The 26318-nt window shown below is 49.8% G+C and overlaps 1 protein-coding gene across 1 annotated transcript in view; it reads left to right on the top strand.

The window, feature by feature from the left end:
- Positions 1-366: 366 nt before the first annotated feature.
- The window catches only part of Pdia5 (protein disulfide isomerase family A member 5), a 90798-nt gene continuing 64846 nt past the window's right edge, over positions 367-26318 (top strand). Inside the window, exons 1-2 of the mRNA XM_036203778.1 lie at positions 367-505; positions 24182-24308. Of these exons, the coding sequence (XP_036059671.1) occupies positions 470-505; positions 24182-24308 (163 nt within the window). The 5' untranslated portion in view covers positions 367-469. The remainder of the gene's footprint in view (positions 506-24181; positions 24309-26318) is intronic.

Below are 26318 nucleotides of genomic sequence, written 5' to 3'. Positions count from 1 at the left end.
AAGAGGAAGGTCGGAGTCTGGGAAGCAGAGGGCTTTTCCTATTCTCCAGAGGCCACGGTAGACTTTACAATTAGTGTCTACAGTCAAATGACTGGAATTCTCCGGGTTGCCTCCTAGTAAACTAACTTTGGGGGCAGAGTGAGTTGTTGGTTCTGAAGCTCCGCGCACAGAGCAAGGTCTCCCTGGCCGTACTCCCCGGCTTCCCTGCCCCACTTTCTCCACAGCTGCTGCTCGGGTGTCCCCAGAGCAAAGTCCAATGCAGAGGAGTCCCCCTCCGCGGCTCGTGAACTACGACTCCCGGCAGGCACCTCTCCGGGCCGCCTCTCCTAGCTTGGTGCGCATGCTTTGGCAGACGTGGCACCGGGAACTCGGAGGCGGGGAGCGGCTGCGAAGTGGTGGTTGCTGTTGGCCGCGGTGGAGCTGGCGGGCGTGCGCGGGAGCCGGGTGCAGACGGCAGGAGGCGGCGGGGATGGCACGGGCGTGGGGGCTGCTACTGGCGATCGGGGTGAGGCACCGGGCTGGCGACACGTGCGCTCCGCGTGGCCGTGGGCGCGCGCGGTCCGGGGTGGCTGGGGGCGTGCGCGCCGGGTGGCAGCGGGGTCCTGGTCCTCTGTGCCCCGCCCGGGCTGGGCCGGGTGATTCCTTGCGCAGGGTTCGCGGTCCCGCACAACTTTGCGGGGGCACAGATCTGGGACGCCCTCAGCCGAGGCAGGACCCTCCCGGGCGGCGCCTGCACCTGTGTGAGTGCCGGGTGGAAGCAGCCAGGATACCTTACTCGTGGGTTGGACCCCGGGAGAAAGGGCGAGTAGCGGGCTGGGTGGGGTCGCCACCCCCAGGAGTTCTGCTCCCACACCCATGTGACGCCGGCTCCAACCCGGGCCACTTTGGAGCAGTGTGGCGCCGCGGATCCTTAAACGTGTCTGCGTTTCTTCCACGAGATGGGGACCGTAAAGATACCCGCTAACGAGGCTGTCAGATGGGTCCGCTGAGGAGTCGGAGGGACAAGCTCCGCAGACTGCAAAATGATCCTGGAGTGATACAGGAGTGGAGGAGGGGTGGACCGGGGTGCATACCGTGTGGGGATGGGAGACTTTCCGGGGCATCCCTGGGAGAAGTGGCGATGGGTGTGCCCCTGGGGCTGAGGTGTGGCTGTGGATGTGTGACGGGATGTTGTCGGCTTCTTCCACATCTCTCTCATAACTTCTTGTCTTCCTTGTTTGGGTCCATCCTCGTTACTCCCACTCCCATCAAGTTCGGAAGACTTCCCGCCCCAGCCATTCCACTGCTTTCCCTTTGGGTGTGGCAAGGATCCTGGGCAGGTGGGGGCGGGGGGGAGAGGGGTGAGTGGCTTTAAACACTTTTATTTCCCAGTGCCCTGTCCTTTGGGGGTCACCAGTAAGGAGTAGCCTCGAGTTTTCTGTTGTGTGGAAGTAGGTGGCAAAGGAAGCTCCCTGTTCCCTACTCTGTGTCCTCCCTTTCTAGGAGACACCCTGTAAGGGTGGTGGTGGTGGTGGCCGCCTTGATGTTTGCCATCAGTTTCCTGGAGCCAGTAGGTCCGACTCCCATCAGGATGTCAGTCCTTGAACTCTGAGGGAGGAGGGTTCTGCTTTCTTTCCTTTTTCCCTCCCTTCAGTAAAAAACAAGGGCTCAGGAGTCTGAACTTTTACTCTGTAAACATTTATCAACCACATTGTTTGCCACCGGGTTGAATTTTGGGGTGGGGAGCAAACTACACTTTGTGCCTGCTGTCAGGTGTTGCCTTCGGCTGAGCAGCAGTCAATCCTGTGAGCAAATAACGAGAGGACAAGAGCAGGAAGAGCTCATGTCCTTGCTGCTGGTAGCCTGCCTCCCGAGAGCCATACGTTATCTTTGAGGGAGAGTCCCTGTGGCATTCGTGAAGTGGGCGGAGCAGAGTCCAGGAATAATGAGTAGTATACTTCCGAGGTAGAGGTCTGCAGGTACCCAAGGGCAATATGGAACAGCACTGAGGGTTGCCCAAAGCACTGTCAGCTGGGAGTCCTAAACAGGCATTTTATGTCTCTTTCCCCTAAGCCTAGAGTTTGGCTTGGCAGGTGTGAGGTGTAGGGGTGTGAGCCTGGAATCCAGCAGCAATAAGTGACTGCTGGTTGGGCCAAGTGGATCTGATAAAGGTCTCCAGTCCCCCCCCCCCCCCCAGCACTTTGGGTTCTTTGTTCACTCTGGATTGACTGAAGGCCACTGGGTGTGGCTCAAGGGATATGAAAAAGTACTTACTGGGTCTGATGGCACAGGCTTGGAATCCCAGCCTCTTAGGAGGGTTGAGGCAGGAGGATTGAAAGTCCAGTTTGAGCTACAAAGTCAGTTTCAGGGCAGCCTGGGCAGACCTGGTCTCCAATGGGAAAAAAGGTGGGGGAGGGCTAGAGCTCAGTGACAGAGTGCTTGCCTAGCATGTGCTAGATTCAATTCTTAATACTGTAAAAAAATAAAAGAAAAAATTCAGCATCCCCCGTATCTCTGGTCTCACTGTCCAGTTTTAAGTTATCTGTGGTTGGTGAGAAGAAGATGGGGTCTGAAGACAGAGCTCAGAGGGCTTCAAAGCCCTGAGTTTGATCACAGATCACATAAACTGGGTGTGGTGTAAAGCCAGGCAGTGGGATCAGGAAGTCAAGGTCATCCTCAGAATTTCAGGCTAGGCACTATGTCTTGAGAAAAAAAAAAGTGAGCATTGTACAAAATGGTAGTTAGAGAGACCACATTCACTTTTTATCACAGTATAGTAATAACTTCTGTATTTCTTTATTATTAGTTATTTTAAATCTCTGCCTAATTTATAAATTAAACTTGATCACAGATATGGGTGTATGAGAGAGAAAGTCTGTGTGTTCTGTACAATTTGCTGTCTCGGGCATCTGGAGGTTTTGAAACCACCCCTCTCAAATAAAGGAAACTGTGATGGGAAAGGGTTTGTAGATATTTGTATACAGGTCTGTACATGTACCACATCTTTTATAAGAGCAAAATATGGAAGTCATTTAATTACTCACTAGTAGCGGTGTGGTGTCATACCTTCTGGCCTCTTTCAGACTTTGGAAAGTAATGTTTCTTTGTTAGTTTGGGCATCTATAATAAATACACCGCAGACTGGGTCCTTATAATGACAGTTTGTTTGTCACTGTTTCAGATGCTGGATGACTGATGTCAGGTCCTAGGGCAGATTCTCTTCCAGGCTGCTGACTGCCGATTTCCTGCATCTTGTGTAACAGGACCTGAGAGCTTTCTGGCCACCCCTCCCTTTTATCTATCCCATCTATCTATCTATCTATCTATCTATCTATCTATCTATCTATCTATCTATGCATGCACATGCATTTATTTATTTATTTATTTATTTATTTATTTATTTATTTATTTATTTATGGTTTTTCCCAGAGACAGGGTTTCTCTGTGTAGCTTTGGTACCTTTCCTGGAACTCACTCTGTGGCCCAGGCTGGTCTTGAACTCACAGAGATCTGCCTGGCTCTGTCTCCTGAGAGGTGGGATTAAAGGTGTGCGCCGCAGCGGCCGCCGCTGCCGCCTTGCGTGGGTCCCCTTTAAAAGCACTGATCCTATTCATGCAGATTCCTTCCTAAGGCCCCAACTCTTCATTCCCATCACAGTGTGGACCGTGTTAGGATTTCAACATACGAATTTTAGGGTACACCAAACATTCGGTTCATTGCCGTGGTTGTAAGAAATACGCTTAATACAATGAATACTTATTGTTCAGATATGCTAAGTTGTGCATGAAGACCATCTAAAGAGGAAGAATGCTCAGTATAAAAGCCAAGATACAGAACTAGACTTCAGGGAGGATGAAGTTGTGTACGAAAAACTACTAGAACGTTGAAATACTGATTGTTCTAGAAGGTGCTATGGTGGGTGGCTTTTGTTTACTTCTTTGATTATTATTTTTTATATTTTCTAAGTGAGATATATATGTATATATGTTTATGATCAGAAAAGATTTAAAAAATTGAAAGGCTTTCTTGGCAGCCTTTCTTTAGTCTTCTAGAAAAGTCCCCAGTGGCACCTGGGACAAGTTAGCCACAGAAGCTCCCAGACTAGAGAGGCCAGGACCCCTTGACCTAAGAAGCCTCTTTCTCCCTGTGCAGCTGGAGCTTCCTGCCTAGCCCAACCTTCCCCTAGGGCCACACAGGCTTTATTATGTAGTAGGCAATCACAGGATAGAGAACTGTCCTGTCAGGGCTCAGTAGCTGTCTCCAAGTTCAATGGCTTTCAAATGTCAGGCCAAGTGGCAGAATTTTCAGTGGTGTACAAACAGATTGCAAAAATAATAACAGTGAATGGATTTTTTTAAATGAATCCCAATATTTTCAGTTAAAAACTAGCCTAGAAGCTGGGTGGTGGTAGTACATGCCTTTGATCAAGAGCTCCGGAGGCCGAGGCAGATGGATCTCTAAGTTTGAGATTATCCTGGTCTACACAGTCAGTTCCAGGACAGCCAAAGCTGCACAGAGAAACCCTGTCTTGAAAAACTAAAATACTTAAATAAATAAATAAAACTTGCCTAGGGCTGTGGCTGTGGCTCAGTGGCAGAGTACTTGCTTAGAATGTAGGAGGCTCTGGGTTCATTCCCCAGCAACACACACACACATGTATTTTTCCATGTCTATATTTTAGATGGGATGTTTAGTGTCTTTGAAAATACCGAACCTAGTGGTAGTATAGTGAGATTTCACATCAAAAAAGCCCATTCTTGATAACATTTATATAAAAATGGACAATACATATTATGTTTACAAATATATTTAGAAAACAGTCCATGAACTTGTGACATCTGAGAAGTGACCTTTACTTTGCAGCGCTGGGAATTGAACCTTGAGCCCCACACACACTAGACAAGCTCTCTACCCATGGACTACACCTCACCCCCCTCCCCAGCCTTCAGCGGAACCAAGAGGAGAGCCAGGCCTGCTGAATTATGAATTGTGTCCCTCCCATTCCCCTTCTCCAGCTTGCTTCCGGTGCTTTTGTCCCTATGGCGGCTGGAAAGCTCAGAGCCCAGGGGATGGTGGGTGCAGGCTCAGAAGGCATGTTTTCCCTGTGGCCTCGCCTGCAGAGCTTTTAGGATACAGTCAGGCAGGTTCTCTTTTTCTCTGGCACCATTATATATTTAATAGGCCTTTGTGGGCTGGCCTGGGGACCTAATTGCCATTGATAATGCTGCTTGGAGCTTAGAGTGCACTTCTCCCACAGAAATAAACACATTATCAAAGAAGTATTAAAACAGATGTGTGGGGTACACAGGTGGAGCTATGGCTGAGTTCTACATGGATGCCAAGTGCTAACAGCTGGGGAGTTAGGCCAGGGGCAGGTAGGTGGTGGGTACTGAGTGACCAGAGATGGCCCCAGGAAAGAGTTGGTCTCACAGGGAGGGTGGAGCTCAGGCTCTGTGACTGTTTCAATCCTTGCCTGGCTGTTGTGTGGTAAGCACTTAGCCCAGGCCCGGGCATGTGGGTGATGGAGGAGCATTTGGTGGACAGAGTGAATGCTGCCGACAGGGAAGGAAGCCTCCAAGACAGATGTGAGCAAGAGAGGAGAGAGGTCCAGCTGGTGGGAAGCGGAACCAAGAGTCTGGGGGTGGGGAATAAGAACGGCAAGCCCTGAGACTGGATTCTGTAGGCCCGAGAGAGATGAAGGTGGTCCTTTTAATAATACTGTGGAACAGTGCATTGAGGGGAAAGGCTGAGTTGCTTTGCCCAGAACACTTTCTTCTTGCTTCCCTCCTTGTTTTGTGTTAGAGTCAAGTGTGATGTGTTGGAAAGAAAGCCGGCTTTCAGCCAGCTGATACTGGGTAGCTGCATGGCCTTGGGCCCTGCTTCACTTGTTTGTAAATGGTGGCAATAGGATCTATTTTGCTGGGTGGAAACAATCAAGAAGTGGGCAGCACTGGGCTTGGCAGCTGTAGGAGCCTTAGTATCACAGCGAGCTGTTGAATAGGCATAGGATGCTGGTAAAGAGTAGTAGGTCATATGCATTGGAGGGCCAGACTAGCCGGTGTGAGCCAGAGACCATGTGATACAGGTGCCATGTGGTGGGGCCTGTGCTGCTGGGGTTCTCCTTGGGGGCCTCTTGCTGCTGACCTTGACCTCCCCCTCTTTATGTGGAAACACCTGGGGACTGGTTGGTGCATACCAAGAGGCGGAGGGGTTAAGTCTCTGTTTCTCCTCCTTCCTTCTGAAAGTGGATCCTCTCTTGGGGCAGAGACACACTGAGCAGACCACATTAATCCCTAGAGGCTTTCACCTCAGCTTTGTGGTTTTGTTCTGTGTGCTTGGTTTTGAAACCAAGTGGCCAGGTTAGGAGCAGCTGGAAGAAGAACATAAGTTCTTTTACTCTGTGTATTGCCCTGACCTCTCGCTGCTATATTTTGGACCCAGTTGGGGACAGAAGGAGTCCTAACGTTTTACACCCCCCCCCCCCCCCCCCCCCGCCCTTTTGCTTGCTGCTCCCCTGTGGTGGGCTAGTCTGTTCCTTCTGCTAGTCCTGTCTTGCAGCATGCTTCTAAGTCTCTGGCTGTTTGTTATAGTGACTGGAGTTGTGACAAATCTTATGTTTGTAGAGGGACTTAGGGTTGACCCGGCTGATCCATGTGACCCCTCTTCAGTGTGGTGTTAGGTCCTATTCTAATAATGGTGAGTTTAGCTGGTTAAATACTGTGACCCAGAGAGGGATTAGTATGGATGGAGGTGGGGAGCAGTGCCCTTTCATAAGAATGGAGGGTATGGAGCCGAGTGGTGGTGGTGCACGCCTTTAGTCCCAGCACTTGGGAGGCAGAGCTCTGTGAGTTCGAGGCCAGCCTGGTCTACAGAGCGAGATCCAGGACAGGCACCAAAACTACACAGAGAAACCCTGTCTCGAAAAACAAGCAAACAAAAAAGAACGGAGGGTATGTGGCTCAGAAGGTGAAGGAGCATTAGCTGCCCCGAGTGTTTAAGCAGCCGAGCTGGCCTTGTTTTTCTGGACTGGCCATGTCACTTGCCCCATAGCTTCCTGATGGCCATGGCATGGGAGAAGCCATTGGCTAGGTACCAGCTGGCTTCCTCCTCTCCAAGTAGCTCCGGTTTGCATCCCCTTTGGCCACCCTACCCCACATGCCAGTCTTCCAGCACTTCTTGCTAGCCGTTAGTTAGCTTTGCAGTTGTGCACCGGGGGGCTAATGACACTCAGATGGCATGAGGTTAGAATAGCCTTTTTACATCTTTTTTATTCCTCGGAGTCACACTGAGGCCCCGGTTGTATGTGCAGTTTTCAGCTCATTACAGCTTTCTGGAGCAGGAGTGGAGTTCCCTCTCCTCCAAAGAGTTCCGCCATTCCGCTAGCCCTTCGGCATCCTGTTTGTCAGAGGGTCCTTCAGTCCTGGTTGGCAGTGCTCACAGGGTCCAGGTGGAGAGCGATAAGCTGGGCTTCAAATGTACAGGTAGGTCAGGGAGGCAAGGGTCCCCAGGGGTTTTCTTTCCTTTCATCAAAGGGCCTCACCTTGCTGCATCCTGGGCAGAATATTCTATGTGTCCATTGAGGAATTGGACCAGCGCCAGTGTCCTAAGGCTGTGACAGGAGTTTGGCCATTTGACAGTCGCTACTGCTGCTCCTCCTCCTCCTCTTCCTCCTCCTCCTCTTCCTCTTTCTCCTCCTCTTCTTCCTCCTCCTCCTTTCTACAATGGCTATTTCCTTGAAAACTTTTATGAGCCGAGTCCTGTGCTGAGACATTTGGGCTGTACTGATAAATCAGACCACTCTTCAGTAGCCAAGTCAAATAGCAGTGACGTCATTCAGAGATGAGCTGTTGGGAGAGAAAGCACAGTGAGTGACAAGAGGATGCCTTACCATCCCCCACCTGATGCAGGGAGTTGAGGAAAGGCTTCCCCGGGCCAAGGGCCCCAGTCTCAAAATAGTGTTTGTAAAGGTCTCAGAATGTGTGGATTTATAAAGGAAAGCAGTTAGAAATACAACACATGTTGAGGAAGATGGCCATAACTTGTTGGTAATAGATTTGCTGGGTTGGTGAGTTACGTAAGATCTGGATGGCAGGTTTGAGAATTTCTGTTATTTAGAGAGGTGGTCCTATCAGAAACAGCCCAGGAGGCTATCTGCTCCAAGAAAGAAAAGGTGATTTCCGTTGGTGGAGTCAGTGACTATAGTTACTGCTGGCGTATGCCACCTCCATTCCTAAGCTGTAGAAAGCATTAGTGCATTTACAAGTCTGCTGATGTTAACAGAAATAAGGATAGACCTTTTCTCCACCTAAGGTCACAGACTCTCCTGCCTGGTGTGGTGCACACTGTATATAATAACAAGAAGGAGGTGGAGGCAGGAGGTTCATGAGTTGCAGGCCAGCCTGTGCCACATAGTGAAACACTGCTCCAAAATACCAGGGGCTAGAGATGTAATGTAGCTCAGTGGTAGAGGGCTTACACACAGTGGTAGAATGCACACACAGAGCCCTGTTTCAATCCTTTGCACCAAACAAGGTCAAATTCATAGGTACAGATGCATAGAAAAATTAGCCAAGATTTGGAAGTAAAAGAGAATTTATTTTTTTTCTTTTTTAGACTTACTTATTTTCATTGTAGTAAGTGTGCATGTTTTGCCTGCATATATCTGAGCACCATGTGCAAAGCCAGAAGAGGCATTGGATCCCCTGGAACTGGAGTTGCAGACAGGTGTGAGCTGCCGTGTGGGTGCTGGGAATTGAACCTTGGTCCTCTGGAAGAGCAGTCAGTGCACTTAACCATGGATCCATCTCTCCAGCCCTCAGTCTGTGAACTTTTTATGTCATAGCATAGTACTGTGTAAGAAGTCCGTCTGAAGGCTGTCTACTGCCCTGGGGAGAGAGCTTTGCTTATTCTTCAGGGCCCACGATCAGGATTGGGGGAGGCTACAAATGATATGTGTGAACTGGAAGAGAAACCTAGTTGTTCCTGGTATCTAATTTGGTCCCAAGTATGTTACTTTCTAACAACCTCCTTCAAAAAAATATTTTTGAGCTTACCTCCTTATCTCCTCTTTTGACCTAGCTTTGTTATTTTAATGCATCTTTATTGTAAAACTTTGAAATATGCTCAATATTGGTTTGTATGGGAATTAAGTCGTTTTCACAATTAACTGATCCTTGAACCCACAGTAAGAACTGCTGAGTGAGCAGATGTGATGCCTAATCTCAGTTTTCAACTTGACACATCTGGGAAGAGGGAACCTCGATCGAAGACTTACCTTCATCAGACTGACCTGTGGGCATGTGGGGGAAAGGGGCAGCTTCTTGGTTGCTAATTGATTGAGGAGGGCCCAGTCCATTGTGGGCACTACCATCCCTAGGCAGATGGGTCTGATCTGTATAACAAAGGTAACTGAATGTGAGTCTGGGTGCTAGCCAGTAAGCAGTGTTCTTCTGGTTTCTGCTTTCAAGCTCCTGCCCTGCTTGAGTTCCTGCCCAAACTTCTCTCAATGAGGAACTGTGAACTGAAAGTGTAAGATGAAGTATAAACCCTTTCTTCCCCAAGTTGTATTTGGTCAGAGTGTTTTTATCACAGGAACAGAAGGCAAACCAGGACAGCAGGAAGTGAGTGTGTTGCCCAGAATGGAGGCCTAGCCTGGAGACATTAGGAGTGCTCTTCTACAGAGAGATCTCCTGTGGAAAGTGTGGGGTGGACAAAGGAGGGGACTGGGTGATCCCAGAGAAGCCTCAGAGTGTGTGTGTGTGTGTGTGTGTGTGTGTATAGACAGACAGACAGACAGACACACACACACAGAGAGAGAGAGAGAGAGAGAGAGAGAGAGAGAGAGAGAGAGAGAATGAGAGATTTAGAGGGTCACAGAGGCCTCAGAGGCTGTGAGAACCTGACAGCCACAGGGTTCGTGGGGTAGGGACATTGTTGAGCCATCTCAGTGGCAGGGGCCAGATTTCAGAGGGATGAGGACTGGACAGGGAAGCGATAGAAAGTTCTGACCATGAATGGGGATGGGAGTGACATGGGGGTCCTGAGAGAGTGGTTTTAAAAGATGCATCAGTGGTAGTCTCTCCAGTCAGGCTGTGGATAAAATCCACATTAAGAGTGTGTGCTGACTTACCCAGCAAAGGTTTGGTCAACAAACCTGAACTAGAGAAAGAATATGTGCATAAAAACCTATTTCAGGGCCGTTCAGACCTGTAGAGTAAGGCCCAGAAATCTGTATTTACAGGAAGCATGTACTTAACCGTTCTGATACTGCTGTGCATGGTAGCACATGCCTTTGACCCTAGCTCTCAGGAGGCCCTGGGAAGAGGCAGGCAGATCTCTGTGTGTATATGAGGTCAGCCTGGTCTACATAGGGAGTTCCAGGATAGCCAGGGCAGTACAGTAAGACCTTGTCTCAAAAAAGAGGAAGGAGTGGGATACAGCTCCGAAAATATGTGGTGTTTTAGTCGTTTCTTGTGGCTGTGACAAAATGTCCGAGATCATTCATTTAGGAGGAAGAAAGGCTTATTTTGGCTCCAGGTTTCCTAGGTTTGAGTCCATGATCTCTGGGCCCCGTTGCTTGGGCTTGTGGCGGTACCATCTGTTACAGGGATGACAGCCTGTAGAAAAGGCCTGTGTACCTTATGGAGAGTGTGGAGCAGAGGCAGGAAGGGGCCCGAGGCCTAGGATTCTCTGGCTTTGCAATACTATACTGCAGTTGGGAGCTAAGCTTTGTACTCTTGGGCCTTTGGGGAACATTCCAAACCCAAACTATAGCAGGGAGCATTAATTTGTGTGGCAGACAGTCATTTGGCAGGCAGGGTTACTGCTCTCCACTGACTGGGGCGGCATGCCTTTCTGCCACTGTCTGGAGCTGGATCGCCAGTGTCCTGCCGTGTCACTTGGCCCGAGCACATGAAGTTTTCGGTATTCTGTGAAGGGCTTCCAGGGAATGGCAGGCGTGCAGGTTAACCGGAGGAAGATGGATCAGAGGAAGATGGATCAGGCTGTCACGGCTCTTTTCAGTTCCTCACCCTCAGTGGCTAGAGGGGAAAGAGAACTTGCCGGCCCCACGGCTCTTTTTCTTAGGGAATGGGGGAGAGCGCCAGAGATGTCTGTGGCAATGTTCCCACGGCCAGGTGTAGAGAAGAATACAGGATCTTTGTTCACACACTGGGCAGGCTCTGCATGTGCCCTCTTAGGCTTGGCCTGAGGCGAGTCTTTTAATTGCTTTGAACTTCAGTGTGTGTGTGTGTGTGTGTGTGTGTGTGTGTGTGTGTGTGTGTGTGTGTTGGTTCCACTCCCCACAGCAGTGGTTTATAGCCAGAACATGTACATATCTTTTTGGGGTCGTGGTAGAGGTACTGGGGATTGAACCCAGGGCCTCACACATCCTAGACGTAGAGTGCTCCGTCAGTCTCCCACCCTGTGTTCAACACAATCGGCAGATGTAACTGTTTCTCTGAACGCTTAGTCTCGCCACCTATCAGGCGTCCTGACGTTTCTGTTTCATGTCATTTGAAAGAGATGCAGGTGTCACCCGCTAGATTGATTTTATGACTGCTTCTGAGTGGAGACTGGAAGGCTGGAAACGTGGGTTGGGGAACAGAACGTGGTTGTGTGTATGAAAGCATGGCTGTGTACTTCGGGGTCAGGAGCACTTGAGTTGCTTTTTTTCTTATCAATTAGGGAAGCTTTGAGGCTTGATTGGGTTTCCAGAGTGGGAATTCACCTCCTCCTCCCCTGCTCCTCCTCTCCCTGCTCCCCCTTGCCCCCCACCTCTCTAATTCAGTGTTTCTACCAGTTCATCCTCGTTAGCAGGCCTGGCACACCGGGCTGGCAGTCACCCAAAGCCCTCTTGGCCCTAGAAGAGGTTTTCCAAAACATTAAAAGCCTCAGGGACTTATGTCTTGGTTAAATGCACCGCAGTTGCAATTTCAGGATAAGCAAACCTGTTTTTATAGGCTCCTGGATCAATTGTCCTGCCCCTGACTTGTCCCCAGTTGACAGCCACGTTTGTGCTGTGCAGAATGCAGGGAGAAGCTGGCTTGTGCAGTCCTTAGTATAAGGAGTGATTTCTCCAAGGAAGCAAAACACACACTGAGGATTCTTAGCAGAAATGATGGGATCAGAAGTATTTTGGATTTCAAGGTTTTTTTTTTTTTTTTTTTTTTTTTTTTTTTTTTTTTTAATCTTTTTGTATACATAATGAGATCTTGGTGATGAGTTCCATGTCTGAAGATCATTTCCCTTTCAAATGCATCTTGTATGTGTAGCCTGAAGGTAATTTTATGGAATATTCTTTTAGCATACCTGCATTTGCACTGGGACACATTAGGCGTAGTTGGATGTGTGATTGTCCACTTATCATGGTGATACTCTGGAAGTCTTATGTTTGGACCCAAGCGTGGCGGCACAAATCTGTAATCCCAGCACTTGGGAGACTGACCAAAGAGGGTCACTGCAAGCCTGTGCTACATAGACCTCGTTTTGGATTTTCCAATTCCAGATGTTCAGCCTGTTTTAAGAATGTAGCTAGCTTTGTGCTTACAGGACAAAGACAGTCTGTGGCTCCTTTTGTTCCACTCTGGGTGCGAGGGTCCTTCAGACTTGGGTCTGAATCAGAGGTCACTTACTTGCTCTGTGATCCTGAGCGAGTGTTGCAGCTTTAGTGCTGAGTACCTCCTGAAGGCCCACGTGGAGATCAGGAGAGACATTGGACTCCCTGGAACTGGAGATGAAGGTGGTTAGGAGCCCACTACGTGAATGCTGAGCATCAAACCTTGGTTCTCTGCCAGAGCAGCAAGGGTGCTCCACCACTAAGCCATCCCTCCAGCCCTCGTCCTATCCTAGTCTGCTTTTTAATATACACACCTAGCTCCCCCAGCCCCTGCAGCGAGAGGCCTGTGCTTGTAAACCCCCTCTCCCCCCAATTCAGGGACTCAGGGCGCTTCAGTTGTGTTTCAAAGCCTACTGGGTAAACAATGACATCAGAAACTGGTGGTGTGACTCCCAAATTTACTCTGTGGTTCAGCCTTCCTTGCTGGTTTAAGAGCAGCGCTCTGCCATGTGGTTGGTGGTAGATGCTTAGGATTCATCCTTTGAAAGAGCATGTTACTTATATTTAAAAATTAGGGGGGCTGGAGAGATGGCTCAGAGGTTAAGAACACTGGCTGTTCTTCCAGAGGTCCTGAGTTCAATTCCCAGCAACCACGTGGTGGCTCACAACCAACTGTAATGAGATCTGGCTCCCTCTTCTGGCCTGCAGGGATACATGCAAACAGAATACTGTATACATAATAAATAAATTAATTTAAAAAAAATTAATGCTGCTCACCCCCCCCCCCCACAAAAAAAATTAGGGTTATTTCGAATAGCCCCTCATCCAACCCATGTTATAAGAATTTGCTCGGTATGTGTTACATGTAGGATATTTTTTGGTTTTTCTTTTCATGGTGTCTATGGATTGAACTCAGGACCTTATGCATGCTAGCCAAGTGTTCTACAGAGCCGCATCTCCAGTCCTGTTTTTCTTCAAATTCTATATACCAGTTCCTGTAAAGGAAAAAACAGACAAAAAACCCCGACCTCCCCCCAAACTAAAAACAAAACCAATCAGCTTCCCCACAAACCAAACAAAACAGAAAACTCATGGTCTCTGAAGTTAAGGAGCAGCCAGTAGCGCAAGGGCAGGAAGGACAGGTGGGCACTGTATATACATGGAAAAGTGCTGGTGTGCCATAGCAGAGCAGACCCCATAGCAGAGCAGACCCCATAGAGCAGAGCAGAGCAGACCCCATAGCAGAGCAGAGCAGACCCCATAGCAGAGCAGACCCCATAGCAGAGCAGAGCAGACCCCATAGCAGAGCAGAGCAGACCCCATAGCAGAGCAGAGCAGACCCCATAGCAGAGCAGAGCAGACCCCATAGAACAGAGCAGAGCAGACCCCATAGAACAGAGCAGAGCAGACCCCATAGCAGAGCAGGCCCCATAGCAGAGCAGAGCAGACCCCATAGCAGAGCAGAGCAGGCCCCATAGCAGAGCAGAGCAGACCCCATAGCAGAGCAGGCAGGGCGGAAGGCCTGTGGGAAGTGATGGTGCCATTTGAGCCCTCCCTTACAGCCATCTCTATTTTTTCTTTCTTTTACTGGGTAGTTGTTTGTATTTTTTGTTTGTTTGTTTGTTTTGTTTTGTTTTTTTTACGGGGGAGGGGGGAGGCATTGTTGTTTTTGCAGTGTTGTGGATAAAACCCAGGGGTCACATGTTAGGTAAGTTCTTTACCACTGAGCTACATTCTCAGCCCCAGCCAGTATTTGTTGTTTTTGTTTGACTGGTGTGTGCGGGAATGTGTGTGTTTGTGTGTGTGTGTGTGTGTGTGTGTGTGTGTGTGTGTGTTAGAATGTGCACACTCACATCTGGATGCGGGTGTGAATGCATGTGAGTGGCGGGCAGAGGTTGGTGTTGAATGTCTTTCTCAGTCAGTCTTGTATATTGAGGCAGGATCTCTCACCTGAACCCAGAGCTCACTGGTTTGGTTTGTCTGGCTAGCCATCTTACTCCTGGGATCAAATCTCTCCTCCGCAGTGCTGGGGTTACAGACAGCCCCACATCTGCCTGGCGTTTACGTGGGAGCTGGGGATCTGAACTCCTGTCTTCATGTTTGACACAAGTGTTTTACCACTGCGTGATCTCCTTAGTGCTGTCCCTCAACCCCCAGCAAGTATGATTTTGTTTTTCTGTCTCTCAAGTGGAAATAGTGCCAGCCTTACAGAAGAGTTGCATGAAAAACGAATATAAAAGGTTCTCACACACCCTTTAGTCAGGAGCCATGAATATATTTGATCACATTTAGTTAGGCTCTTCCTCTGCACGTATAATGAGCATGTATGATGTTCTTTGCTCCTTAAATGCTTCAGAGCAGTCATGTGACACAGCAGCGTTTCAGTCCTATTGAGCTGCGTTTCCCAGAATTAACTAATTCCTGTCATTAAGCAATGCATGACTGTATTTCCTAAAACACAGGAATATTATCTTACCTAACACAATGCAATGATCAAAATCAGGAAAGAACGGATAGCCTTTAGTGGCCACTGGGGAATGAGTCCAGGAACCCTGCCGATATGAAAGTCCCTGAGTGCCAAGATCCCCAAGACTAGTAGAGAGTTTTACACATGTGTAATCCTTCTATGCACCCCGGGTCATCTCTGGTTTGCTTGTGATGCCTGTACAGTGTAAATGCTGTGTGAACATCAGCGTGTTGTTGGGGCTGTGATGAGAACAATCATTCTATGAGTCAGTCCAGGCCAATTCTTAGGCGTGCTTTTGATCTGAAGTTGATGGAATCAGCAGGTGTGTCAGCCACAGATTCACTGGACCGACTCTGCGTCGGGGCCCAGGCTCAGACCAGTGTGCCCAATTGTGCTTTAGCTCTCTTGGCCCTGGGGAGACTCCTCACTTGTCCTTTGTGACCTTGACATTTTTTGAAGCGTTTGTACAGCTTGAGATTTTTTTGTTTGTCTATTTGTTTTTAAGTTTTAAAATAACTTAAAATTACTTTTATTTATTGTGTGTGTGTGCGTGCGCACGCGCGCGCGTGCGCGTGCACGTGTGCATGCCTGAGTGCGTGTATGTTGAGGTTAGAGGCTAACTCATGGGAGTCCATTATCTTTTTTTGTTTGTTTGTTTTTTGTTTTTGTTTGTTTGTTTGTTTGTTTGTTTTTTTCAAGACAGGGTTTCTCTGTGTAGTTTTGGTGCCTGTCCCAGATCTCACTCTGTAGCCTAGGCTGGCCTCAAACTCACATAGATCCTCCTGGCTCTGCCTCCTGAGTGCTGGGATTAAAAGCTTGTGGTGACCGCCCAGGCCTCATTTTCTTCTTCTACCATGTGGGTACTGAATATTGAACTTAGATCATCAGGCCTGGCAGCAAGCTCCTTTACCCACTGAGCCATCTCGCCGACCCTGTTTGTTTATTTTCGTTTTGACAGGATCCTGCTATGTTGTCCAGGCTGGCTTCTAACTCGCAATCTTCCTGCCTCAGTCTCCCATGTGGTGGGATTACAGATGTGAGCCAGCATAGTCAAGCTACAGTTTGAGTTTTGATGTTTCCATTCAGTGTATCACAGCAGGAGGCCATTGTCTTACTTTGCTCTGTGACTGGTGATGTTAACAGCCCGTTACTTAGGAACTTTCATGTTTTGCCACAATACAGTTGAATTTCTTCACTGGGAGACTCTTTGAGAGCTCTTTCCATAATGTAGCCAAATGGCGGTGATTTTTTTTTTTTCTTTAAAAATTGAAATCAAGGCTGGCGAGATGGCTCAGTGGTTAAGAGCACTGGCTGCTCTTCCAGAGGGCCTGAGTTCAATTCCCAACAACTACATGGTGGCTCACAACCGTCTGTAATGAGATCTGATGCTCTCTTCTGGCCTGCAGGCGTACAGACAGACAGAGCACTCATACACATAAAATAAATGAAATACAAAACAAAATTGACATCAGTTGTTCTTATTATGTCGAGTTATAAAATAGAGAAAGAAGCATGCAGCTCTCCAAGGCAGCCTAGGTGCATTTCGTTCTCTGCCAGTCTTTTCTGAAGGTCACTTTGTTTACTTATAGCTGCCATCATGCCAGGAGTGCCTCTTTTTTTTTTTTTTTTTTTTTTTTTTTCTGATTCAACTTAACCTCTAGGCAAATGTTTTTGCATTGTCCCATCATCCCTCTGTGCCATTGTGTGCAGCCATTCCCCTGCTGTGGGGTGTTTGGGTTGTTTGCACAGATTTGACTCCTGTCCATGTTGGGGTTGTATCTGTGAGTCATATCTGTGCCAGAAAGCTCGCTCATCCCCTCGGGACAGCGCCTCAGAAGTGGATCCACTGTGTCAAAGGGCACAAGCACTTTCAAGAGACCCGCTACCTCATGCCAAGCAGCTTGCCAGAGAAATTGGATGTGTCAGGTTCCTGCCAGAACTCTGACAGTTAGGCTCCATATTTTAAGGCTGGGCTAATGGTGCCCCAGCCTTCTTCTCTCTTTTTCAACTGTGGCCCACCAGCAAAGAGTTGTGTGATTAATATCCTGTATTCTGAGTTATGAAAGCAAAGGGTACTTATTTCCAAAAATAAATCACAGTGCCAGGGAGTGCATTAATTTTCTCCGGCAGCACAGTGTTCAGCAGCAGGCTGAGCTCTGACGTCACGTGTCTCAGGAAGACCCTTCAGAATGAGGGGTGACTTGAGACCTCATGTGAGGACTTAGGGTATTTAACCTGGGGTCTCTAGAGAAGGCGGTAGTCTTCAGCATGCCATGGCTGCAGCTGGCCTGGGAAGGGAGGAGCTTACACTTCCCATGATTAGCTTTGTTCAGGGAGACACAGGCAGGCCAGAGGGTGTTCATGTGGTGAGGTCCCACAGTCATCTTCTGTCTCTTCCATCTTGTTTGGACCCTTCTAAGGGATGAGCTGGCCCCCTTAAGAGTAAAGGGCCAGAGAGGGGAACTGGAGAGGTCCCAGCTGGTGGTTACATGTGTAGTAGGGAGCTGACCTGATCAGAAATGCCCACTGAAAGTGCCAGTGGTCGGGAAAGGCACAGGCATGCAGAGCCCTCCACAATCTCTCTCCATCTGAAGTGGGGTGCAAGATTTGGGATTTCAGGTGCTTTCGAGAGCACATTCTATTGTTAGTCTTTTCTTGTTGAAGCTGCTGTTTCATAGGGTGCTCAGACCTATTTGTGTGTGGTCTAGAAAGTCTAGATGGATAGTGCTTCAAGAAGACCATTTACTCCACTCACGTTCAAGTGTGGAGAGGGAAGCCCCCTGTTGTGTGAGGGGACTTTCTAATTTCAGCAGACTGTTTGAGTTCCAGCCATCCTCTATAACTGTAGCTGGCAGGGAGGGAGAGGGGACTTAAGAAGACTCATTTCAAGCCAGGCATAATGGTGCATGAGTTCGAGGCTGGCCTGAGCCTGGCCTGTGTAGGGAGACACTGTCTCAAAACAAATAAACGACTCCTGTTAGCTATCTGCTAAGGACTGTCCTTAATAGTTACCACATAATACTTACACTTACATCCCATGGTCTGGGATTGAACCAAATGGTCACATTTGGTGCAGGGGAGTCTTCAAGGCAAGGCTTTCATTGCGGTGGTCACAGCACAAGGAAACCTGCCACTTCTTTAGAAGGGAGTCATGCCTCCTGGGTAGTCTCAAGATGAGGCGTATCTAATGCTACCATTGGGAAGAACTTCGGAAAGAGCTTTAGCCCTTCCGTTTGCAGAGAGGGAAGGAGACTTTGAGGAGAGGTGACCTACTTACTCATGGTCACTCAGCCGGTAGCTGACGAGGTCAGTGCCAACTCTGTGACTCTACTGCTGCTCCCAGATCTGGGCTCTGAGTTCGAGGCCAGCCTGTTCCTCCGACATCCGGTTGAGTTTTTACTCTTCCGTCCCTTTACCACGAGTTTCTTCAGTGTCTAGACTTCCAGAGTCTGACATTTCAAAGCTATTTTGAGCAAAATGTGGGTTAAACTAAATTAAGCTGGTTTCTTCGCGGCTCCCAACACAAGAAGGGAATCTTTACTCAGGTGACAGAGGAAAAAGGCTTGCGTCCCACCTCTACCCTTCCTCCTAAATGTTAAGCTTCGGTCCGCATATCTTCCTTCTTCTGCAAGCCGCTTTTACATAATTGACTGTCCCAGGCTCTGGGACTTGCAGAGGATTGTGAATATGTAATGACAGCAGCTGCCAGTTACAGGGAATGGGGAGGGTGTGGGCACATGCCCCAGAGACAGCGTTTCTTTCTTCCTTCCTTCCTTCCTTTTTTATTTTATTTTTTTTTTAAGGTGGAGGGTGTAATGTGACAAGGACTGCTGTCCCTGGTTATTTTCTAGGTGTGTAGAATGGATGACTCAGTGGAGAGAAAGGGGTTTTTGGTGTGCTGTGGGCCAGTGGGGAGTGGGCACCAGGCAGGGTGAAGTGGGAAGGGAACTTTGGCACCTGGCTCACAGGTCCTGCTGGGAACAAAGCAAGGGTTACCGCCTCCTACAGAATGTTCGTACCCTTGGTCCCGTGATCCCCTAGACTTGAAGAAAGCAGAGTTATCAGTGCCAACTCCTGCTCAGCCTTCCTGGCCATTAGTTCTGTTGCTAGGAAGTGGCTCATTTTCTCTGTGGCTGGTTAGGCCAGGGTCTCGAGGGGTGAAAGGGGTAGACCCACTCTGGGCAGGTGTCATGAACATTGGTCACCTAACCGCTGGTCTTCCTCCCTCATCGGGAGAAGGACACAAGTACCCACCTGCTGGGTTTACCCTGGCGGGTAAACTAGTCACCACACACACCGACCTGGCAGGGCTCTAAATGTGCTGTGTGACCTCTACAGCAGGTCATTGTGCAGATGGCAAAAGACGCCAGGTTTTCTGGGGCCGAACGAGCGTACGTGTGCATGCTTTCCTGCCTGGACCTGTGGCTCTGGCTGATTGCAGGCGAGGCCTCCGGAGGAAGAGGTGGTCCCCGGTTGCTGTTGTCTTGTTCTAATAGTACTCAGAGGCAATTAGCAGTTGTTATGTGCTTCCGTCTGCCAAGTATTGCATTAGGTTCATGTCCTCCTCCTCCCTCATTTAATCATGAGCCAAGGCACCAGGTGAGCGTGGCTATTATCCTCCTGGGTCGAGAGATGACACTTGGAAGTCTAGGAACAAGCCTAGGGGCTTGTGGGTGGTGGCAGCTGGATCCATGCCATGTCTGTCTGACCCCAGGAGTCACTGCGCTCTCCAGGGTGTCTGAAGATGGCCAAGGGGGAGAGATGAAGGGCAAAGCCCAGGAACGGAGGAACTGTGTGGTAGGAGATAAGCAGCCACTCAGAGACATGAGAAAGGAATTTGGTCTCCTGCATTTCACCCAGCTATGCTGGGATGAGGTTTCACAGGGCCACGAAGAAAGCCTTGCATGCTGGTGAAGGGGGTAGGTGGTGGAAGGGACTGGTGATTGGGCAGGGTGATTCTCCGGTGGGGTGGGGTGGGGTGATACTTTTCTGGTACAAGCAGAGAATCTGGCATTGCGGGGGGGGGGGGGGGCTCCTCTGTAGTAGAAAAGGGAAACACTGATCCCTACCAGGTTGTACCAGGGAAATACTTAGGGGGTCTCAGCCCAGTAGGAGTAGGGCAGCCACAGTGCATGGAGCTGGTCAGAGTGAGTTATGAGCAAAGGGCACCTTTTCTCCCCTCTTATTCGAGAATGCTTGATTGCCAGTGTGAAGGCCTGCCGAGCACAGGGACTTTACCAGGGCTGGCTGGGAAGCAGCTGGCTTCGGGAGCACTCCAGTGCCTCCTTCTCCCTGGGGCACAGCAGAGGAGCAGATAACCTGCGGACCATTAATACTGCTATTGTGGCTGTAGCTACTGTGGTTGTTGGGCAGGTTCGTGGGTTGTGACTCGTCCATTGGTGGCTCGGCCAGGCGATCCAGGCTCTGTGCAGCTTCGTGTCAAGGACAAGAAGGAGCCTGCTAGAAATGTTAACAGAGGGAGCAGAGGAGAAAACAGACTGTACAGGGGCTGGAGGAAAGGGGGACTTAAGGGGTCGGGAGCGGGCTTTCCTCCTGGCTGCCTCTGTGGGTGCTTGTGAGGGTGAGGTCTTGGGGCTCACACCGGCCTTTAATCCCTTTCTCCTTAGCAGTTTTAGCTATGGTCACCCTCTCTGTCTGGTCTGGCCATTCTGATTGGTCTCCTCTCTCTGTCAGCCCGTCAAATCCTGCCTCTTGGCAAAGCCCAAGTCTTCTGTGCTCGCAGACACCTGAAGGTTCCCTGTCTTCTGTGGGGACCCTCTAACCAGCCCTACCTGTTTGCTGAATCATTTGTTACCCAGTGCCCACATGAGGTATAATTGCTTAGCACCCTGGTTTGCAGCTTCCCCGTCACAATGCTCGCACGTGGCCCCAGCAACCTTGGACCTTTCCCAGCCTTTGCCCGCACAGCTTGGTCTGCTTGTCTATCTCACCCCAGGGCTGCTCTGAGAACTCTACGCTTCTTCCTGGGCAGGGCTCTTCCTTGTCCCTTCTCTGGCTCCAGATCATGGAGACTTCAGTTGCCTCACGGCCCATCCTCTCGGAGGACATGTGTTGTTCATGGGTGCTTTTTCACATGGCTGTTGGCTATAGTCCCGGAAATCCTAGCCCACTGCCATCTTCTTTGGTCCAAGAAAAAAAGCTGCCTTTCCATCTCTGGTGTTTGGCTGCAGTTCCATCCTTGGAACATCCAGTTTAGACTTTTCTTTTCTTCTGTCCTCACTTCCTGAGTGGTCATTGGAAGTAGCTGTATGGACCCTTTTCTCTTACCTGGTCGGTCACCCAGCTGGTCCCGATACTCCAGCCGCCAATCCCAAGGTTCTGGGACGATGAGTCTATCGTCCATCCTGATACTCCCCTGATGACCACTGTCAAGTTCTAGGCCTGCAGGGAACCAACTGCCATCCTTATCAGCCCCATTAGGGATGCTCATTGTGCTGGGGTCTCCCTGGATTTCATGGCCCTTTCTGGACCTCTTATAAAGCCACTAAGGACTCACTTTGTGACATACTCTCTGAGGGGTGGTGTCTGTAGGCTGCAGTGTGATTTGTCCTGTTTATTAAGCACTCCTGAGGGCAGTTAGGGCATCCTGCCCTCCAAAGCTCTTAATCTTAAGTAGGGGTGAGGGCCCAGTAAGACTGGGAAAGACAGACCCTTCACAGAGACGTCTGTGTCGCCTCCTGTAAGGGAGGCCCAGTGCCGGCCCTAGCTTCTCCTTGTGTGATGGATTTCCAGAGAAGCTCAACTCTCTACTGTGTCAGTAAACATTGGGCCAGAGGCTTTAGTGGGTGGCTGGAAGGTGGCATGTTTAATATCAGGTGGCCCTTGGTTGGATGACCTAAGAGACTGTCTGGATTAATATAAAGGAAGCCAGGGTTTGTGGGAGATTCAGATTCCTATGGTATCAGCGATGGACACTGTGCCCCTGGGGCCAGTAGCATTTCTGATGCCTGGCAGGTGCTGCCAGCCCAGGGTGGTTGATGGGGGGGGGGGTCCCTGTCCAGTTATTTCCTGACTATCCTGAGGGGGGGAAGCAGAACAGCAAGCCATTGTGTTTCTCCAGCACACTGTCAAGTTGATTTTTCACTGGTGGTTGTGTGCACTGAGCCTCGGACTGGTAGTGTCCAGTGCATGAGCCCCCTTGGAGCAGTGGGGTGATGACATGTAGTAGTCACCCCTGAAGGAATGTTCTCGTGAGCTTTGACGATGGTCTGCACAAAGCAGTGGGTCCTCAGGCGTCGCCACCTTGCAGCTCTGGCAAGGAAAGAAAATCCCTGACTCCTGGTGGCAGATTCCACTGAAAATCACTAGGGTATGGGTGCGTTTCTCTCTTCCCTCTGTTGAGCTGGTGGTGGGTGTTAGATGTTACGTTAACGGATGCTCTTAGAGTGTTTTGTGATTTGTAAAGCATATCTGAGAAGTTATCCCATCTGTCGGAGGAGTGCCCCCAGGGAGGCATTATCATCCCCGTGGCACCAGTGAGTCACTGAGCCAATGAAAGGTTGAATGCTGTTGCTGGACACCTTAGCTTTTGAGGGGCAAAGCATTGACACAGCTCAAGACGCTGGGCTACAAAGAGGAGATGGCGTGACTGGTGTGGGACACATCAGAAATTTAGATGACTTGTTTGCGTGTTTCTGGAAGATATTCAAACTCCTCTCAGTGTGGGAGAGGCTAGTGCATGGTCTTCAGTTGCCTCTGTGTCTATGGCTTTGCTCTCGACCTCTGTGCTTATTGCTGGTTGCTTTGAAGCATGCTATCTTAGTGTTCTGTTGCTGTGAAGAGACACCACGGCCATGGCAACTCTTAGAAAGGAACACATTTAATTGGGGCTGACTTACAGTTCAGAGGTTTAGTCCATCATTGTCATGGCGGGAAGCATGGCGGCACGCAGGCAGACATGGTGCTGGAGAGGTAGCTGAGAGTTCGACATCTGGATCAGCAGGCAGCAGGAAGAGAGAGAGAGAGAGACACTGGGTCTGGCTTGAGCTTCTGACATCTCAAAGCCTGTCTCCCCCGCCACTCCCCGCGCGCGTGCAGTGACACACTTCCTCCAGCAAGGCAACACCCACTCCAACAAGACCACAGCTCCTATTCTCCATCAAGTAGTGCCATTCACTAATGACCAAGAATTTAAACATATAAGCCTCTGGGGGCCATTCCTATTCAGACCACCACACCTGCTGACAGGGTCCTGGGCCCACTCCTCACCATCCACATCACCACACCTCTTGCCTCTCGGGTGCTGGGTTCTCTGTTTCCTTGATTCTGTGACATTCGTTCTTCTTTTATTTTTTTGTCTTGGAAGAGCATGGGTTCCCATGACTTTCTGAGAAAGAGTGTGTTGGTGGTACACTTCACACATCTGAGATATCTTCAGCTGGTGTGAATAACCCTTCCCTGATTGACAGGTAGTGTGGCTGGGTGTACAGTGACGAACTTCTGAGACCTCTGAAGGCAGTGCTCTCCTGTCTGTGCAGTGAGCAGCCTTTTGCCTCTGGTCTGTCATGGGTGAACGGCTGGTCATCGGTTCTCCTTTTGTCAGCATTATTCAGGAAGCAATCAGTGGGTGGCCTGGGGGATCTGTTTTGCGATTCCTCCTTTCTCCTGTTTCTTCCCCCATACTCCACTCTGCTTTTAGTCCACTCTTCATCATGCCCACAGAGGCACCTGGCTCCTCAAGTTCCCAGAAGCTTAGGGCTACTTGCTTGTTTCTATTGGCCAGGTCTCTGTGATTGTTTGGCTGAGTGAGAAAAGCTTTGTCTCGCACCCATCCATTCCATCCTGGATGTGAGAGAGGGTGCTTCCCTGGGGCTCTGAGTATCAGTGCTTCTAGGTGGGATGGAGTTTTCAGACTGTCATGTGTGCCCTTGCATGCAAACATCAGTCTCTCAGAGAGTTCTTGTTGATGGGTGACAGTATATTGTGTATGTATATGTTCTAAAGAGTCTCACCAGAGTACATGGAGGGCACAGGTGAGGAGGGGGCTGCAGAAGGCCGAGAGGGATCTCTGGAGGTAAAGTGGTAGGTGTGATGCTCTGGGAGGGGTTGCTTGGCTTCATCCTCCAGCAAGAACATGTGTTTGGGGTGGATCATCAGTGGGCACCATGAGTGGGCCAGAAGCTGGACTCATGCATGGGTCTTGTCTGTTTGGTCTCTAGGTGGCCCTGCCAGCTTGGCTGTGCTCCACAAAAGTCTCTTCACTCATTGAGAGAATCTCTGACCCTAAGGACTTGAAGAAACTTCTCAGGACTCGTAATAATGTGCTGGTGCTTTACTCAAAATCTGGTGAGTGGCCCCTCCAGACCTATCAGGGTGAGGTGGGATGGGGAGGGAGAAGACCAGAGGGGCATTAGTATTCTTAGCTTTCTTTGGAGGCTACATAGGATACAGGGTTACTGTTGCAGCCTGGGGGTCATTCCAGTTCCTTCTTATGAGCATCCTGTGAGAAAAAGGCTCTGGAACCCCTACCTAGCCCAACAGAGAAGAACATGTGAGTCCTGGATGGACACCTTGGCTCCCTTCCAATCACAGTCCCAGCCCTGCCAGCTCCTTCATGGGAGCTACAGATTAACTCCCAGGCTGGCCTGTTGCCAGCTGAACTGGTCCCAGGCCTGTGGACATTTACCTGAGCCAATAGTCTTGGCCTTGCCTGAACCCTGGTGTCCTGCTGTGAGGTGAGATGTAAGACTGAGTTTGGAGCGCATGCTTAAGTTTAGGCCCAGAAACCTCTGTGGACGGGAGCAGCCACCCGCCCCTCCTCTGACCTTGGGCTGGTAAGGGTACAATGGACAGTTTGCTTGGCTCTTGGCAGTGACTTTGGGGAAGGGCAAGTGGCTGGCTGTCAGTGTGGTTCCAGCAGCGTTAAGTGGTTTTGCTGCTCCTGAGGATGCCAAGTTTTCTGTGTCGTGGAGAAGCAGCAGCCAGTGGCTGGGACAGTTCTGGGCACAGATCCCCTTGGCAGCTCATCCTCTACACTCATTGGCACTCTGGGCTGATGGATGATTTGGCCGTGTGTCCCTCTTGAAGGCTGTGCCCTCTGAGCATTCACGACATATGGCTGCTCTTGCCACTTGCTGCTTCTGAGGGTCTGGATGCACTTTCACCACAGCGTTTCCTCTTGGAAGCCCAGTGTGGGAGCCTGTTTTTCTGTGACTAGGGAAACTGAGGCCAAGCGAAACTCTGTTTCTCTTGAGGTTTGCGTTAGGGGTAACCCCCTTGTAAAGTCCTGGGTCCAGGCTGGTTCTTCCTGGGACAGATCTTGTGACTGGGACTGTTTATATGGCCGTCTCATTTACTCCTTTGCCACAAGGGAGGCGATGCAGACTGTCAGATTGTATCCTTTTGATTTTGATTTTTCAAGGCAGGGTTTTCTGTGTAACAGCTCTGGCTGTCCTGGAACTCACTCTGTAAACCAGGCTGGCCTCCAACTCACAGAGATCCGCCTGCCTCTGCCTCCCAAGTGCTGGTTAATTGATTAAAGACATGCACCACTATCACCCATTTATAAATGAGGTCATCAGAGATAGGAGGACATGATCGTTGAGGCCAGCCACTCCTGGTGGCAGCGCTTGTCCCATCTGTCATCTCTGCCTCTCATCTCTTCAGATGAGAGGATGGGACAAAGTGGGCGAACTCTGCAATGTTGGGGCTTTGGAGCCAGCACGGGTCTGAGACAGAAGTCTTACGGAGTTGAAGAGTGGGAAGTTGGGGTCAGTGAGATCTGCCATGGAGGCAGGATCTAACCATCGTTTTGCCCCTTACCTGGCTCTACCTTTGCTCAGTTTATCGGAAGTACAGCCCCTGTGCTGTCCCCGTGTGCTGGGGGCAGGGTCTGGGCAATGACTTCACCCCTGCATCTTGCTGATGGTTACTGCTCCAGACTCTGGCCTTCAGTGGGTTTCCTGAGTGCTTAGAAACTGGATTTCTTCGCCGCCTCCCATCCTTCCAAGCAGCTTTCCCCTTGTGTGGGGTACTGTATATTGTTCCCCTTTATCTGCACCCTCTCCCAGCCCCAGTGGTGTACACAGTGGAACAGTGGCTTCCCTGCTTCAGTGGTTTGCTGCCTCCTGCTGCCCTGGCAGGGTTTCCTGGGAATGCCTCCTCTGAACAACTCTGAGCATGCCTCTTAAGCGATGCTTATTGTTGGCATCTGTGAAAGGCTTCAGCATGCTTTGTGTTCACAAACAGCTCCCATTTCTACCCTGGAAGAGGAGCTTCTCAGAGGCACATAATTCAGATATCATTTCTGCTTGGCTTTGGGGTTTATCATGGCATTTAGGGCAGCAGAAGGCAGCA

This window comes from Onychomys torridus, chromosome 12, assembly GCF_903995425.1.
Source record: "Onychomys torridus chromosome 12, mOncTor1.1, whole genome shotgun sequence".
Classification (NCBI taxonomy): domain Eukaryota; kingdom Metazoa; phylum Chordata; class Mammalia; order Rodentia; family Cricetidae; genus Onychomys; species Onychomys torridus.
This window is presented reverse-complemented; position numbering and strand designations above follow the sequence as displayed.